Genomic DNA, 16,717 nt, shown 5'->3' with positions numbered 1-16,717 from the left:
TCTTTTATTTCATCAAATTTACAGCCAGGTATTTCGTTCAAGTCATTATGTTGTGCAGCTCTGCCAAAATTCACCGAATGATTTTCACTGTGAATATTGTCATCAGTATCACTATTTTCACTTGGATACGCATTGGACTCACTACCATTCAATTCTGAGAGCTCACTATCATTTTCTTCATCAGATGCCAGCAAATAACTCAGAATTTCTTCGTCATGTTCAGTAACTTGTGGATGTCGTTATTTATATTTGTTCAATGTGCGCAGAAAGTCAAAGAATATTCATTTGTTTATATCCATGGCCTTCGGAATAACCGACATGGTCAAAGAAAAGTTAGCTTGAACTCTCTAGTTAGTCGTGACATGGATATAATCTCATCTGCCTTCTAAGTAGAACATTAAGAAATCCGATGAAACAATTACATTGTATCCGGTAATTTTGGCCGTTTTTCTGAAATACGATCAGATTGTATTTGGCATTCTAAAGGTGAAATCACAAAAAATGCAAATTTTGTGAATAATATCACAATCTGCAAAATAAAAAACACTTTTTGACTTTTTCCCTCACCACTTCAAACATTTTTGTCCACAAGCCGATATTCAAATTTGTTTGGCATAAGTTTCAGAATGGTTGATTGCATTGTTTCACGAAGGGCAATCAGTACTACGATATAGTGTTGATGGTCTCACTACACAGCAACTAGAGTATTGGAGTCGGTCTTGGGGAGTAATTCTTTGGCTGGTGGTGAACAGCTGTTGTTTCATGGGATGAATCATTTGACTGACTACCTCCAAAAAGTTACAGTTTTGTTGTTCAAATGGGGAACATTTGCTTCCTGTTACATCGGTAGCAAGTGTAATTCGTAGTAGAGAATTCTATATAATTTAATAAAATGTTCACAAAGCTTAGTGTGTTATTTCCCTGAATCAGTTGGCAACCACGTGTTCGTTGCGGTAGTTTCAAACTTAGCAGTAAGCAAAGTTGAGACATGACGTAATTTAAATATTATGAAAGAAATTCAGAAATAAATTTTGCATGTGGTTTCAACTGTATACTCGTATGTGACTGCAATCAACTGTGTGATGACAGTGTTTATTATTGGGCATTGCAAAACTGAGTTTTAAAATGCCGAAGGTAGCAGTTTCTGTCACGGACAGACTTAAAGAATATAAGAATGAAGGAATAATACAGACAATAAATATTGTCACTCGATGTCATGAAGAACAATACACTCATGAATAGAGGATAGTGGAAGAGGCTTGTCAACAGTACCTGGAAAACTGGATATTATGGGGATGTTGATGTACATGCAAAGTGTTGACAAGGTGGATCTAAAGAAAAGTGCATAGTTTGATAGCAGTCAATACAGACCCCTGGAGTCAACTGTAAGTTAACAATGTTTACTTTATCCACCAGCATTTTCAGGATAAAACGCCTGAAGTGTGGTGCTGGTTAGTTTTGGACAGGCAGAATCATCCAAGTCATAAACTGGAATCTCTTTGAGTGAATTGGGGTGAGTAGGGACAGATTTTAAGGTTTTAAACCATAAATCCAGAAATAAGATTCTGCTCATTGAAGCGAAAGATTATATCACATGCTATCTTTTGAACCAAATATCATCCAAATAGTATTTCAAAATTTTGAATAATTTGCCATTAAAATGTGCCCCTATTTGCCCCGGCGATGGAGTCGCTAGGGATAGTCATGCTTAAAAATATAAAATCCTATTCTAACAGCCATTGGAGTTATTAGGGACACAGTTAAATGTAAGAAAATATAGTACAAAACCCATTAAAAGATACAGTACCGGTACAATACACTATCATTACTTAAAATTATGTCTGCCTCATCTAACAGTAAGTTGGTTCCTTTATAATTTGAACCACTTGCTTTTGGTCAAATTCACACAAATCTTCCACATTTGCAAAGACATAAATGTTTTCATCCTTGGAGGTTTGTCTCAAGAATGGTGCCTCGTAAGTCACTCCTGCACAACTAAAGTAATTTTCCCAATAAAACATTTTATACTGTATCTCCCTTAATGCTCTCAGATTTCACTTTCACCCACTGACCAACATGTAATGCCTGTGATCCAGTTTCTTCATACTGTTGATCAGGGTTTGTGGTTGTGATAGCTTCTGTCTGTCCAGTGTTCTGATCATAATTGCTATCACTGTTATCATCACTGTGTTCTTCCATTTCTTCCATTGACTGTAAGTCATGTGCACGGACACTTCTGCCTGGTGGTACATTCAGTTTCCTTTTCCTGCCGGGTTTGTGTAGGCTGTCATTACCACCCCACCTTTGTTTCTTTAGGAACTCTGTTAGGATGTCATTAACAGAGCTGTGTTCCCCATCATGTTCATCTGGCAACATTTCAAGCACACTGTTCATGTTAAAAGGATAGATTCTGGTTTTTCTGAAACCAGATCAAATGTCTTCTGCTATGGTTGGAGATAACATGTCAAGAGTTTCTTTCAGCAGATGAGAAAAATATTTCTTATCAATTCCTGAACATTTGTTGTTAGTTTACTTTTCCAGTTTTCCAGAACTTTTCACCATGCTCTTTTCAGGGGTCTAAACAGTGCAACATCCAGGGGCTGTGTAGTGTTTGTGGAATTAGGTGGTAGAAAGACAAACTCCATGCCATTTCTTTCATACAAATCAGTGACAGCTGGGGAAAGGTGGGAGCTTAAGTTGTCGCCAATAATAACCTTTCTACCCACAAGGCAACGATAGTATGGTATCACTATCACTTTAAACCAGTTCAGGAAACACTGGCCATCCATCCATCCTGTTTTACTCCTGTTGTATCTGGTCCCCGTTTTGCCTCCTTCATTCCATATATCATAGAAATGCTTAACCTTACATATCACTTAAGGTGGCAACAATGTGCCATCAGCTGTGGCAGCAATCACACTTACATTGGATTTTAAATGATTTATGATCCTCTCAGTGTATTTGCAGCCTCTCTTGTACAAAAGCTTTCATCATCCAGGATCATCGGCCAAATTTGTTAAGTCATAATTTAAAAATGTTCTGTGGAGAGACTCCGTCAAATAGGAAGATATTGCTCTTCAAAATATTGTTTAATATCTTGCAGTGTCACACTAGCCCTGCTCTGTCATATATTTCGATATATTCGAAGAGCAAGTATAACTTCGTGTCTGTTTATATCTGAACGCAATCTGGGCCTGGAAGATTATTCTTGAATCGTTTCATTACTTTCCCTTCCCTGTCCAAATGGTACTTCACAAAACACCGCAGATTAAAGGTACTTAACGGATAACCCCATTTTGAACAAGCAACAACACTTTGTATAATCTTCATTTCACATTGTTTGTCAAGATGTGTTTGGCCACCTTTGTTTCTTCTGTTTTGAAATTTGCAAAGCAGATTTTGACATTTGAAACTTTCGTGCAGCAGTTCGGAGTGACATTCCTTTTCTCATAGCCTGTAGAGTATTTTCCAGGTCCTCCTGCAAAATAGGCTTATGGCGACGTCCTCTAGGATCTCTTTTATAGTTCCGAAACATGTTGTCCCCTTTCCCCCTTAAAGTAAAAGAAAATGATATCATAAGGTAGAATGTTTGATAACTTGTATTAACCCCACAATTTTGCTGCAAATATATGCCCGTATACACTGTGTGATCAAAAGTATCCGGACACTTGGCTGAACATGACGTACAAGTTCGTGGCGCCCTCCATTGGTAATGCTGGAATTCAATATGGTGTTCCCACCCTTAGCCTTGATGACAGCTTCCACTCTTGCAGGCATACGTTCAACCAGGTGCTGGAAGTTTGCTTAGGGAATGGCAGCCCATTCTTCACGGAGTGCTGCACTGAGGAGAGGTAGCGATGTCGGTCGGTGAGGCCTGGCACGAAGTCGGCGTTCCAAAACATCCCAAATTTGTTCTATAGGATTTAGGTTGGGACTCTGTACAGGCCAGTCTATTACAGGGATGTTATTGTCGTGTAACCACTCCTCCACAGGCCATGCATTATGAACAGGTGCTCGATCGTGTTGAAAAATGCAATTGCCATCCCCAAAGTGCTCTTCAACTGTGGGAAGCAAGAAGGTGCTTAAAACTTCAATGTAGGCCTGTGCTGTGATAGTGCCACTCAAAACTACAAGGGGTGCAAGCACAACCACACAATAACACCACTGCCTCCGAATTTTACTGTTGGCACTACACACGCTGGCAGATGACGTTCACCGGGCATTTGCCACACCCACACCCTGCCATTGGATCGCCACATTGTGTACCGTGATTCGTTACTCCACACAACGTTTTTCCACTGTTCAATAGTCCAATGTTTACACTCCTTACACCATGCGAGGCGTCGTTTGGCATTGACCTGCGTGATGTGTGGCTAATGGGCAGCCGCTCGACCATGAAATCCAAGTTTTCTCACCTCCTGCCGAACTGTCATAGTACTTGGAGTGGATCCTGATGCAGTTTGAAATTCCTGTGTGATGGTCTGGGATAGATGCCTGCCTATTACTCTGGACGGCCCTCTTCAAACTGTCGGTGGTCTCTGTCAGTCACCAGACGAGGTCGGCCTGTACGCTTTAATGCTGTACGTGTCCCTTCACGTTTCCACTTCACTATCACATCAGAAGCAGTGGACCTAGGAATGCTTAGGAGTGTGAAAATCTCACGTACAGACTTCTGACACAAGTGACACCCAATCACCTGACCACGTTTGAAGTCTGTGAGTTGCGCGGAGCGCCCCATTCTGCTCTCTCACGATGTCTAATGACTACTGAGGTCGCTGATATGGAGTACCTGGCAGTAGGTGGCAGAACGATGCACCTAAGATGAAAAACGTATGTTTTTGGGGGTGTCCGGATGCTTTTAATCACATAGTGTATCTTAGAAATAGTAAGAGTAATTATCTGTCAGCTTTAAAGATGTGTATATTTATAAGTTACGGATGCACAACGAATTTTTGGCGCCAACACGATCTTGTGTTCAGCTGATCAACATCGCAGGTGTGCCAACTTCTGAACAAATTCAAAAGAGTATCTATATTAAGCAAGTAGGTTGTGAAAAGCAACTCACCAGGATTCTAAAACAGCAAATGTTGCTAATATAGCTCAGTTACTTTCGTGTTAGTATCACATAAATACTTTTTCCGGAACTGTTATCCCTATTCACCCCAGTTTACGGTAATTTTAATTAATTCATATACCTCAGCGTCATTATTAGTTCGGGTGTCAACATCCATCCAGCTCTCTGTTTCATTGTACCTTGGCTAAAGTAAAGGTAGGTCATTACAGTTCTCTGTAATCATAGGCTGACTGAAGTTCCTACTTCAGTACAAACTCTTAAATCTGGGACATCTTGGGGTGCTGGAAACAAAACTTCTCCACTGTTTTAAATCGAAACTCTACCACTGCTGGGGACTTCCTCCGTGATGTGCCTCAACAGCTCCCACAGCCAAGGATGCAATGCCACCAATATATCAGAAATTCTGTCAGCAAGCTAAAACCTAGAAAGGCACCTGGACTAGACAACATTCCCGTAGAGTTGATCAGTGTAGAGGGTTATCCCAAAAGACAAGGTTCTTTGTAGTAATCCCTTAATCTGGAAAACTCAGCACGTACCTGCTAATCTTAGGAATGCCACTATCATAATCAAAGTCAAGAAAGGTAATGTGTTCATGACAACTATTGTGCTTTGTCCCTGCTATCCATAGCTGGCAAACCTTTTGCAAGGATTCTACTTTCTCCGGGTTGTGTCTGCGAAGATTCTTCCTGAATCTCTGTGTGGTTTCCATGTCTCAAAATACAATTGCCATAATCTTCTGTGGAATGTAATCCAGGCAAAATGCAGAGAACAGCAACCTCTTTGTTTAGTGATTTATGATCTGGAAAATGCCTTGACTTCATAATGTTATATCTGGACTGGTTTCCCATCAGAAAAACATCTCTGATATTTTTCCATTCACACATTAATTGAAGCAAGTCTGTGTACTTGTCCCAATTGTTTTTTGTTCTGTACATGGCTTGTGTGATACATCATCTATTAACACCTCTGACACTGAGTTAAAGTGTCTCTTCAACTTGATGAGACTTCATTCACATTGCGTAACTCATATGACTTGGATAACTGAACTAGATCATCACCTGCTGTTACACCTGAAGAACAGCAACAGTTTCAGGTGCCCATATGATTATTTTGGCCTCACCATCAATGCTGAAAAAATAACCAAGATTCTTGCCCAACCTGCCCCAGCCTTGCAGAATTCATTGTCTCTGTCTCAGATGTGTGTCTAGAACAGGTAGAAAAGATTTCATATCTTGGGAACATCCTGGTTAAATGATGCACTTCAGAAGAGAATGTGGAAAACTAAACTCTCTGCTACCCACTTGGCATTTGGTGACTGTTCAACTGGGTCTTCGGGAATACAGACCTAACAGTTCATACCAAACTCATGGTGTATAAAGCAGTTGTCATTTCAACATCATGGGTGTGAAACCTAGACCATTTTTTGCCGTGACAGCAAGAAGCTTGAACAGTTTCATTGACAGAAACTCCATTCCATCTTAAAATGTCAAATAGAAGAACCATGTCTCCAGTCTCGCAGTTCGTAGAAAATCGTGCATAAACAGCGTAGAAGTGCCATCATTCACTATCGGCTTAGGTGGACTGGGCATTTCTGCTGTATGAGCGACACTAGGCTTGCATGCCAAATCCCGTATGGTGAACTTTGGTAGGTCTCAAGACCACATGGTACCCTTTGAAGTATTTTAAAGACCATCATAAACTATGAAGCTCACAGATATAAACCTTTGACACACTTGCCAAGGATTGCTTGCTTTGCCGATGAACAACCTCTACTTCTGTTAAAACCGTTTAATCAAGAACATCACAGGTATGAAGAGCCCCACAACAGATATGTATGCTCCATCAGATACGTCCTCTCTCGACCATTGAATGTAATCTGTGTAGATGCATGTTACATCCTAGAATTGGCTTGTTCAGACATCATTGTAAAGAGGTGATATATAAGATGATGCATTGCCCATACTGATACCTGTTGCTGTTTCTTGATGGATGCAGCAAATTTTGCATTCATCGCATAGCACAGGGCAGAGCAAAGTATAGCTTCCACTGAAGTGTCAGGCTCATTTATTGCTGTGATCATTTGGAAGCTGCTGAGGTATGGGTGGTGCTGAGTAATGACATTCAGCGCATGACTAGCATGTGTGAATATTAAGAAAGGTGCTGCTCATAGGCCTAGTCATGCTGCAGTAGCATTTTCTGACCCCGTGAGGAAAGCAATGACAAACTATCTCACTCCTCATCGTCCCTTGTATGCCTTGTGTTGCTATCATTGGTTTTTTGCATAACTACTGGTGATGCTATTTAAGGATCCAATGAGCTCTCAGTCTGAAAACTAACAGACAACTGATATATGCAGCATGAACCTGGCACTGACAAAAAGACAAAAACGGAAAATAAACTCCAGGAGAGTAAAATTAAAGCCAATGAAATTAAATTTTATGAAGTATGATGAGAAGGACTAAAAAGGACAGAGGGACAAGTGAAGGATACCAGAGCAGATGATGGAGGCTGATTGAAGAAGGGTGTACAAGATGTTGAACCCGATCTTGGGTATAATAAAGACCCTGAGGCATGGCTTTCATAGAGGAACTAGTACATAAGCCTGTCTTCGACAGTCATAATTGCTGTCTATAAATTAACTGGAAATTCTAAATGAACTATTAATATATCTTATGAATAAAAGTTACACTTCACAAGTTTTGTACGGCATTTGAATGGAATCAAAACAGATATTATAGTATTCCCTTACAAACCATACTGAATGCAGTTGGAGCTAGGAGTTGTACTTTGATATCTGTGGATCTGCATAATCTTGAGAAAACTACATACAGCTGTCCAAAACAAATCGCCATCAACAGCATCACCTCACTCAATATGAGCACTATGGAAAGGTTTGGAATTTAATCCAAGCTTTTGGTACGCCTTCTAGTGATTAGAAATTGTATAACACTACCTTCCCTACTCTGCCGGCCAATATTCTGATGATAATTTTTTTTCAACGAATGGGACTCGTACTGGCTAACCACGGTGTCAGACCGTATAGACCTAGACTTGAAGCATTAACGATCATGGCCACCAGGTAGACTGGTCTATCTCGTGCTTATCGATACAGATAAACCCAGAATGAAAAAGAAAAAAAGATTCATTCGTTGCAATGAATGATAGTATTTTTCACTGAACAGTTCAGTTATGATGGTCATCATTGCATTGTTCTTATAACCCATAACTGGCATCATTTTAAGTCTCTCAAATATATCTGTGGTAGACAACAGAAGCCAGGATGTACGCAGTTCAACATCATGCCGATAGATATACCTGTGTATGTACGTCGTCATGGTGGATATGCGATGACGACTTTGCTGATAGAAGCGCATTTCGTATTTTTCTTTAAACAAAAGAAAAGGTACAAAAGTCCTAGGTGTGAGAGGTTCATCAATGTATTTTTCTTGTAAAGAAGACGCAGAAATCTACAACTGGTACCAATTTTAATTTCAGCTGTTGAAACCTTGTTTTCTCAATATCGCTATGATTGACAGAGTTAAGAATTATATATATTGAGAAAGTACGGCCAATATCCAGTATTCGGGAGGTAGTGGGTTTGAACCCCACTGTCGGCAGCCCTGAAGATGGTTTTCCATGGTTTCCCATTTTCACACCAGGCAAATGCTGGGGCTGTACCTTAATTAAGGCCACAGCCATTTTCCTTCCCACTCCTAGCCCTTTCCTGTCCCATCATCGCCATAAGATCTATCTGTGTCGGTGCGACTTAAAGCAGCTTGTAAAAAAAAGGAATGTGGATTGGAACACAGTCAAAAAGCAGGTATTGGATAGAAGATGATGGATAATTGCCATTAATGTGTCAAGCTGGCTGGAACTGGAAAAGGGAAATTAATGATGATCAGTCAACTTTTTATATGCATATGCAAAGCCATTCCGAGTATAGAGGGATGTGATTAGCTCTTGGCTTCCAACTCAAAAGGCTGAGTTTCAAAACCTGGTCAATCCTGGGCTGAGATTTTCTATTTAAAAAAATCACATGGTGTCAGGAAGGGCATCCAGCCTTAAAACTCTACCCAAAACTAAAATGGACCTAATTAGCTCCAGCGATCCTAGATATAACTGAGATAAGTTGAAGAGTTAAGGACAACCAGTGCATGATTGTATTTATTTCTTATGTTCCCTTTTCAACTATTAAAAAATTTGTGCAAAATAAACAACACTTATTTGTAGCAGAATTTACAAGTTTCACATTATAATGCAGAAATGGCTTTCAAGCAGCAATATTGAAGATTTGTTATATAGCTCACAAGTCAGTGCCTACTTTTCTGCAGGAATTGTTGGTAACACTGTAGGTTGTAACATGTTAAACTAAATGCTTATAATGCTATAATATAAATGCTTATTATATAATATAGAGCTGTACTGTAGACAAGTTTACTATTGTGTTTAAAGTTGCCACATCTTTTATTATTTGACATGAACAATGCATTGTTATATAGAACCATAAGTAGGTTTTTAGCAATATCAATTATTTATATATCCTCTGCTGTCTGTGGAAAGATGCAGGAGAATGAAAGGTTAAAGTACTGTATAATGTGGAAATTGCAAACAGATTTGATATTCTGGAAGAAGATCCTACAAAAGACATTGATGAAACAAATGACAAAGTTTGTGAACGAATGTGGAATAACGTGAAACAAATCATGACAACAGTAGCAATGAAAGTGATACCAAAAGGTGTTAGTAAGAAAAAGAAATGGTTCGATGAAGCATGTCAAGATGCAGTTAATGAAGTAGCAATATGGCGTAATAAGTGGCTGCAGTCTAATAAGAATGTAGATGTTGGGGAACTATACTGAGAAAAACGAAAATAATGTAGTAAATTAATTCGTAGAAGGGAAAAAGTCTACCTGAGACAACAAATAGAATCAATCCAACATGACTACAGAAACAGGAACATACTCAAGATGTATGGAACTGTCAATACAATTAAGAAAGGATTTCAACCAAGATCGATTATTATGAGAGATAAGTCTGGAAATTTAATTGCTGATTAGGACAAATTATTAATTACTTGCTGAATTGTGATGATCCAGAAACCTGTATTGGTAAACCATCTACAGTAGTTCCCCATCAGAAGGACAAATACCAGAGCCATCATATCAAGAGGTATTACAAAGTATTATACATTTAAAAACCAATTAAGCTTCGGGTAGTGACAACATTCCTGCTGAGCTTATTAAATACGGTGGAGAAAGATACATAAATACATATAAAAGATCATTCTAAGGATATGGCACGATGAAGTTATTCTAAAAGAATGGCAGGAATCACTTATTGTCCCAATTCATAAAGGAGGGAATAAGGAAGAACTTCAAAATTATGGCATATCTCTTGTAAACACGGCCTACAAAATTCTGTCTTTTATTCTTTTACAGCGTTTAAAATCATTTGCTGAAAATGTTATTGGGGACTATCAGAACGGTTTTTACAGAAACAGATCCACTACAGACAACATATTTGCAATTAAGACTATTAATGATAAGGTGTGGGAGCACAAGGAGTCGGTTCATTATCTCTTTATAGATTTCTTCAAGGCATATGATTCAATCCATAGAGAAGGGCTGTGGAACATCATGATGGAGTTTGGTTTTCCCATACAATTAAACATGTGCAAACTGTGTATGGATGGTAATGTTAGCTGCGTTTTGCTCAAGGGCAGAAAATCAAGTTCTTTCCAGAATAAAACTGGTCTGAGACAAGGGGATTCCAATTCATCATTGCACTGGAGAAGGTTATCAGGAAATTCTTGTACCTGCTGGCATCATATTGGGGAGAGAACATAAGTCCTTGCATATGCGGGTGTTATTGTTCTTATTGGCCGCAATGAATTAGAAATTAGGCAGTTATTTGTGGAACTAGAGGAAATGGCAGCAAAAATTGACTTACGGTTAAATGATAAAAAGACACATTACATGGTTGTACAAAGACCGAATCATGAGGAGGTTGAAAGATTGCCTTTGAAGATTGGGAAATACATATTTAAAAGAGTGGCCCATGGTTCGATCCTATCTCTCAAAGCTGGCAGAAAAGATCCAATTATGAGATCTACACCCTCTCTCAACAACACACTATAATGGGTGTGATAGAATCCAACAGACTGCACTGGGCTGGGCATGTACTGAGGATGCAGGATAACAGAGCACCACTAGATCTATACAAGGGGTCTCTGAATGGGAAAAGACCTTCAGGAAGATCCTGAAGCACCTGGAAGAAGGAGATCAACAAGGTATGCCGGACCCTCCAAATTGATAACTGGGAAGAACAGGCTCAAGATCGAAAAGGATGGAAGAGGATTGTGAGATTGGCACGGGAACTTCACGTCCCTCAGAAGCCTTGGAGTGAGTATGTGCTGTCTTAAAACAAAATGGCCGAGACTCACTAAGCTGATTTTATTCATTTGACAGAGATTTTGTTAGCTTTTCATAGAAAATGGTTAAAACAATTTCAAATAATAAAAAAATTGTTGCTTTGCAGTGCCATAAAAAGGTTCTTAACCATATTAAACTGTTATCCACCATCATAAGATAAAATGACTGACATTCCAAAACCTGATTTTATCTGTTTGTACAGAATTTATTCGCATTACAGCAAAATGGCAGAATGTATTTCAGTGAATCTTTTAAGTGAAGCAGTAAATGAGTAACTGACATCCACAATCTTAAAACACAATGGTGGAGACTCCAATAACTGATTTTATTCCTTTTAATAGGGATTTTATTAACTTTTCACAACAAAAAAATAGCTGAACCAATTTAGACCAAATTTTGTATTGTATGTAGATCCGTAAATAGGTTTTTAGTAACACTGAACTGTTATCTGCCATTTTCAGACAAGGTAGGCGTTCCAAAATCTGATTTTTTCTGTTTGGACAGGGATATTATTTGCTTTACAGCAAAACGGCTGATTGTGTTTTGATGAATCTTTTGGGTTAAGCAATAAATAAGTTTGAGCCTGTCTTATAATATCACCCACCATTTGGAAGAGTTAAAACTATAAACTAAAACTTCAAGCTAAAAAAAGTCAGATTTCGTATCTTCTACCGATTTCAGTGAAAATTGATATCACTAAGTATTTTTGGGCACAGAGTTCAAATATACAGTGCATTGATTGATATCTTTAAAAATTAAAAAGCTATAACTATCAATCCAAAATGGTACCTAAAATATAAATATTTTGTGTAGAGATCAATTTTGGAGAAACTTGGCGTTCACATGTGTGGCTAAACAACCCAGGTATCTCCAAAAAATGTTACAAAACTGGGATAATATCGTGCTCATATCACCCACTGAGAGAACTGGTAGGCCTATTGTCAGGAGTACTTGTGTCCAACTCCTTGGCTGAATGATCAGCGTCAAGGCTTTCGGTTCAGAGGGTCCTGGGTTTTGATTCCCGGCCAGATAGGGAATTTTAATTGCATCTGGTTAATTCTTCTGGCTTGGGGAATGGGTGTTTGTGTTTGTCCCAATACTCTCCTCTTCATAATCAGACAGCCAAATTCACATGTACAACACAGTTCACACCTGTAACCTCACAGGTGTGGGAAAAGTGACAGAAGAATTGTCAGAAATAATCATGTCTGTTATCTGTATCATTTTCACTGTCAGGAGAATCTTGCTGCTCTGAATGCACATTTTGCCTTAAGAATTAATTTTGTGTGGCTCTTTCTAGCCAGGTGCACTCTTTGTAAGGCAGACCCTCCGACAAGGGTGGGCATTGCATTCACTATGAATATGTGACAAGTTATCATCATATAATTGAGTCGTATGCGTGAACAAACGACTATGTTACATTCCCTATACATTTAGAAAAATGGCAATAAAGATGATTGTTGACCGCGGGACATGGGCTACGCGAGACATGGACTACGCGAGAGAATGTAACATAGACTTTTGTTTCGTAAACAACAGGTTAGAAGTGCACGCGCTCACTCATTCGCATATAATGGATGCATACAGAGGAGAATAAATAAACTCATTAATATAAGACTGAACACACTGGAACAATCTCTGGACTAGAATGTGTTCATTACATTGCATTCAGTTTGTGACATTGTTGAGTGCTCGCGCAGGAAACGATGTAACATAGACTTTTGTTCCATTATTTTTCAACTGCATTTCTTTTCACAAGTTCCGGAATACTATAGCCATCTGTTGAGATATGCTCAAACTACCTGCAAATACAGATCCAGGACACATCATAGATGTTTGTCCCGTAAATATCTCAAATGCCACAAAATTGTAACATAGACGTTTGTTCGCGCATACGACTCAATTCATTAATCATACCATTGCAGCTCAAATCATTACTTGGATTAGCTGCAATGTTTGTTTATACACTTTGGCAAAAAGTTTGGCAGATGTATGAGGACAAAAGAACATACCAACAACGTAAAAAGACAAGCTAATTTTGTACTAAAAGAAGTCCTAGAATGTTAACTTTACGATAAATCAGCAATAAGTTAGAAATAGAGCGATGGCAAGCGGTAGATGGCTGAGAAAGTAAGACCTGCACAGCTACATAGTTAAACGTGAATGACCTGAAAACACATACAAGTGAGTTATGTCAAAATTCAACAACAGTAAATTAGAAATATTTCCATGGCAAGTGGCAGATGGCAGAACTACATACGTACATGTGAGCGGCTGAAAACACAAGCACCTTTTGTTAAGATTCATTAACATTTTCTTGTTTGGTTTTCTCCAAATTGGATTATTATTTACAGCAAAAATTAAAAGTTGTTATTCATTCATCATTCTAAGTTCTTTATTCATTGAATATTCTACTAAATAATTTAAGAACAGAAAAAAAGAAAAAATGAGAAAGGTAGTACAATCACCTCCTCACAGTGTTAATCATGTAACACTAACTGTGCACAGTGTCTTCATCCCCGTAAGGAGAATGGGCATCCAGCTAGTTATAAGAGGAATATAATAAAAGAAAATAAGATGGAGGACATAAATATGGAATTGAAATACTTCTCACATGACTTCAAAACTTTTGTGATGACATGTGCGATTAAGTCATTATCAACAAGTATCTGAAATTACTTTTATTGAAGTTGCATTCAACTGATTTTTAGAAGTTCTGACCTGTTTCAGGTATTACTTTTAAAAGTTGTGTATTAAAATGCATTTTCAAAGGTGATCTTTTGTATCCCATCTTATTTTAAGAACTTGAAATCAAACAGTGTATTTTCAATTTTCAACATTTTCAAAATTTTGTTATTTCCTTTAGATGCCCTGATAATTCTTGTATGTGTTAAAAGTTGAAAGTTATGTATTCTGTTTTGTTTTGGTATAAAAGATTGAGATAAGAATAAAAACAAGATATATATATTTTCAATTTATGTTTTTATCGCAGAAAGGGACCTCTGTCGGCAGTTTTCAGACACTTCTTTCTGGAAATGAATTAGCTTAATTTTTATTCATAATAGTGTCAAATATGCATTGCCTACAAGCAAACAATACTTTAAAAGTATAATTTGATAAATCCCAAATTAATCCTTTTATTATGTTTTTTTTTTTTTTTGTGTTGTTCTCAGAACTATAGTAAAATAACTCAGGTCCGTTTCTGAAATAAGCTGTTCATGTATTCTCCAAATGAATGGCAGCAATGCAGCTGTACCCTATAAAGGACATCTAGTTTCCTAACTAGCTACTAGATCATCAAGAACAAACGTATTGATCAACAGAAGTCTTATATGATCTCAAAAATAAGTAGTTAAGTGCACATGTGAAAGATTAACAATTTAAGACCAAAAACTTGTAAACCCCTGTTATAAGAACAGAATAAATAACATTGAAAAGGAACTACCTCTACAGTGTCACTGTCACTTACTTTCCGTCATTTCTAGTATATTCCTTCTAGTTCCACGTGAGAAACAGTATGAGAGAAATATGTTCTGCTGTAATGCAATTCTTTCCATCATCAGTGTGCTTTCAGACCAAGAGGGCTAAGGACTAATTGATTGCTGAAAAGTATGAGTCATTTGAGGAATAAAGTCAAGCAATGAGCATTGAGCCAGACATGAGCTACGGAATGGCTTGGTTTTCAATTAACGTGTTAGGTGATTTTATACAATGTATAGAGAGAATTGTGAAGAATTGTGGTGTTGTGATAAATATTATAGATACTATTATAGTTCTCTGATCATTTAAATAATTGACCTTCAATTTGTGTATTCCAGTGCCAAAGTGTGTGTCAGCTGGAATCATATCCCAAGTTTTTCCCCTCCACGACATCCCAAAATTGCAAAAGCTTCAAAGGACTTGGGTTCGGGCCTTCTTTAAGAGGCAGCCTCTTGGTGAGTGTGTATTCTATACATATAGTACATATATACCTATTTTGTAAGTTATAGCTCAGAATATGAGCAGATCATACTGATAAGTCGCATGCATGCTCAAATGTAGAATCTAGTCTATATTATATCAGTCGGTTATGTTCATACAAAGTACATAGATTTGTTTATGGATACAACTCGTGATGGCATGATTAGGTGCAGAAATGTTTGACATCTCTGTAGATAATATTTAATTGACTTGCAAATGTATAGATGGCTGTTAAGAACACTTGTTGCATTTAGGTACTGTGTAGATTTCCCGCTGCAAATTGAGAAAAAATTTGAATACTGACCTTTATAAATGTATAGATTACCTTCTTTATTTCATCTTTTCTTGAATGTTACAAAATCCATTTAAACATAAACTAGAGTGACCTACCCCAGTTTCACATGGGAGCAGTTTTGAATTTATGCTGATTGACCATATAAGATTTCCTTGTTGACAAAATTTTTTTTACTCCTGATGTATGTACTACACTGTACATTACTTAGTGCAGCATTTTTCCAAGGTCCTTCTGACTGCCTGCCTGTTACCTCACGCCTTGCTCTCCATGCAAAACCATTCCTGTACTTTCATTAAAACGACAATAACTCCTAAACCATATGTGAAATATATGTACTGTAAAGATTATTTTTATCTTATCCCTATGCATCTGGTGGAAGTATTATTACTACCACACTTTGCGTGCCTTTGTGCTGCTGTTATTAATACTGCTAATGTGAACTTTCATATTGTGCTGCCCGATAGCTAATCATGTTATCAACTTGGTTGTTGCCCGGGAGTGTTATTAGTTTTGTAACCTCCTCGTTACACACAAACACAAATGAACAAAATGATACATGATAAATAATAATAATAATAATAATAATAATTAAGGCAGACTAAAAATGTTTAGACGCAATCAAAGATATTAAAAACAAATGCACGTTTGCACAAGGAAACAACAAACAGTAACGATCAGGTTAAGGAACATGACGGCTAAGGAAAGCATAGTGGAAAGTGGCTAGGATCATACTCAGGCGGTGAAAGGTATTGGCAGTGCTGAAGAAGTGAAATCAATGGTGATTCAATTTCAGTATACAGTTTACTTAATAATTTAGATGGAAATAACACGCGAATGTGATCAAACAAAATTACACTGTTAAATCCCTAAATAATTATAACAATAATAACAAAAAATTACCCAGAATGTACAAATTCAGTGACGCTACTTTACATTACTTTAGGAAGGAACATCTCA

The 16,717-nt window shown here is 37.7% G+C and overlaps 1 protein-coding gene across 1 annotated transcript in view; it reads left to right on the top strand.

Moving 5' to 3' along the window:
• wwk (white walker) overlaps nt 1-16,717 on the top strand; it is a 260,834-nt gene that overhangs the window by 66,680 nt on the left and 177,437 nt on the right. The window contains exon 5 of the mRNA XM_067147682.2: nt 15,324-15,440. Coding sequence (XP_067003783.2) covers nt 15,324-15,440 — 117 coding nt within the window. The remainder of the gene's footprint in view (nt 1-15,323; nt 15,441-16,717) is intronic.

This window comes from Anabrus simplex, chromosome 5, assembly GCF_040414725.1.
Source record: "Anabrus simplex isolate iqAnaSimp1 chromosome 5, ASM4041472v1, whole genome shotgun sequence".
Lineage (NCBI taxonomy): Eukaryota > Metazoa > Arthropoda > Insecta > Orthoptera > Tettigoniidae > Anabrus > Anabrus simplex.
This window is presented reverse-complemented; position numbering and strand designations above follow the sequence as displayed.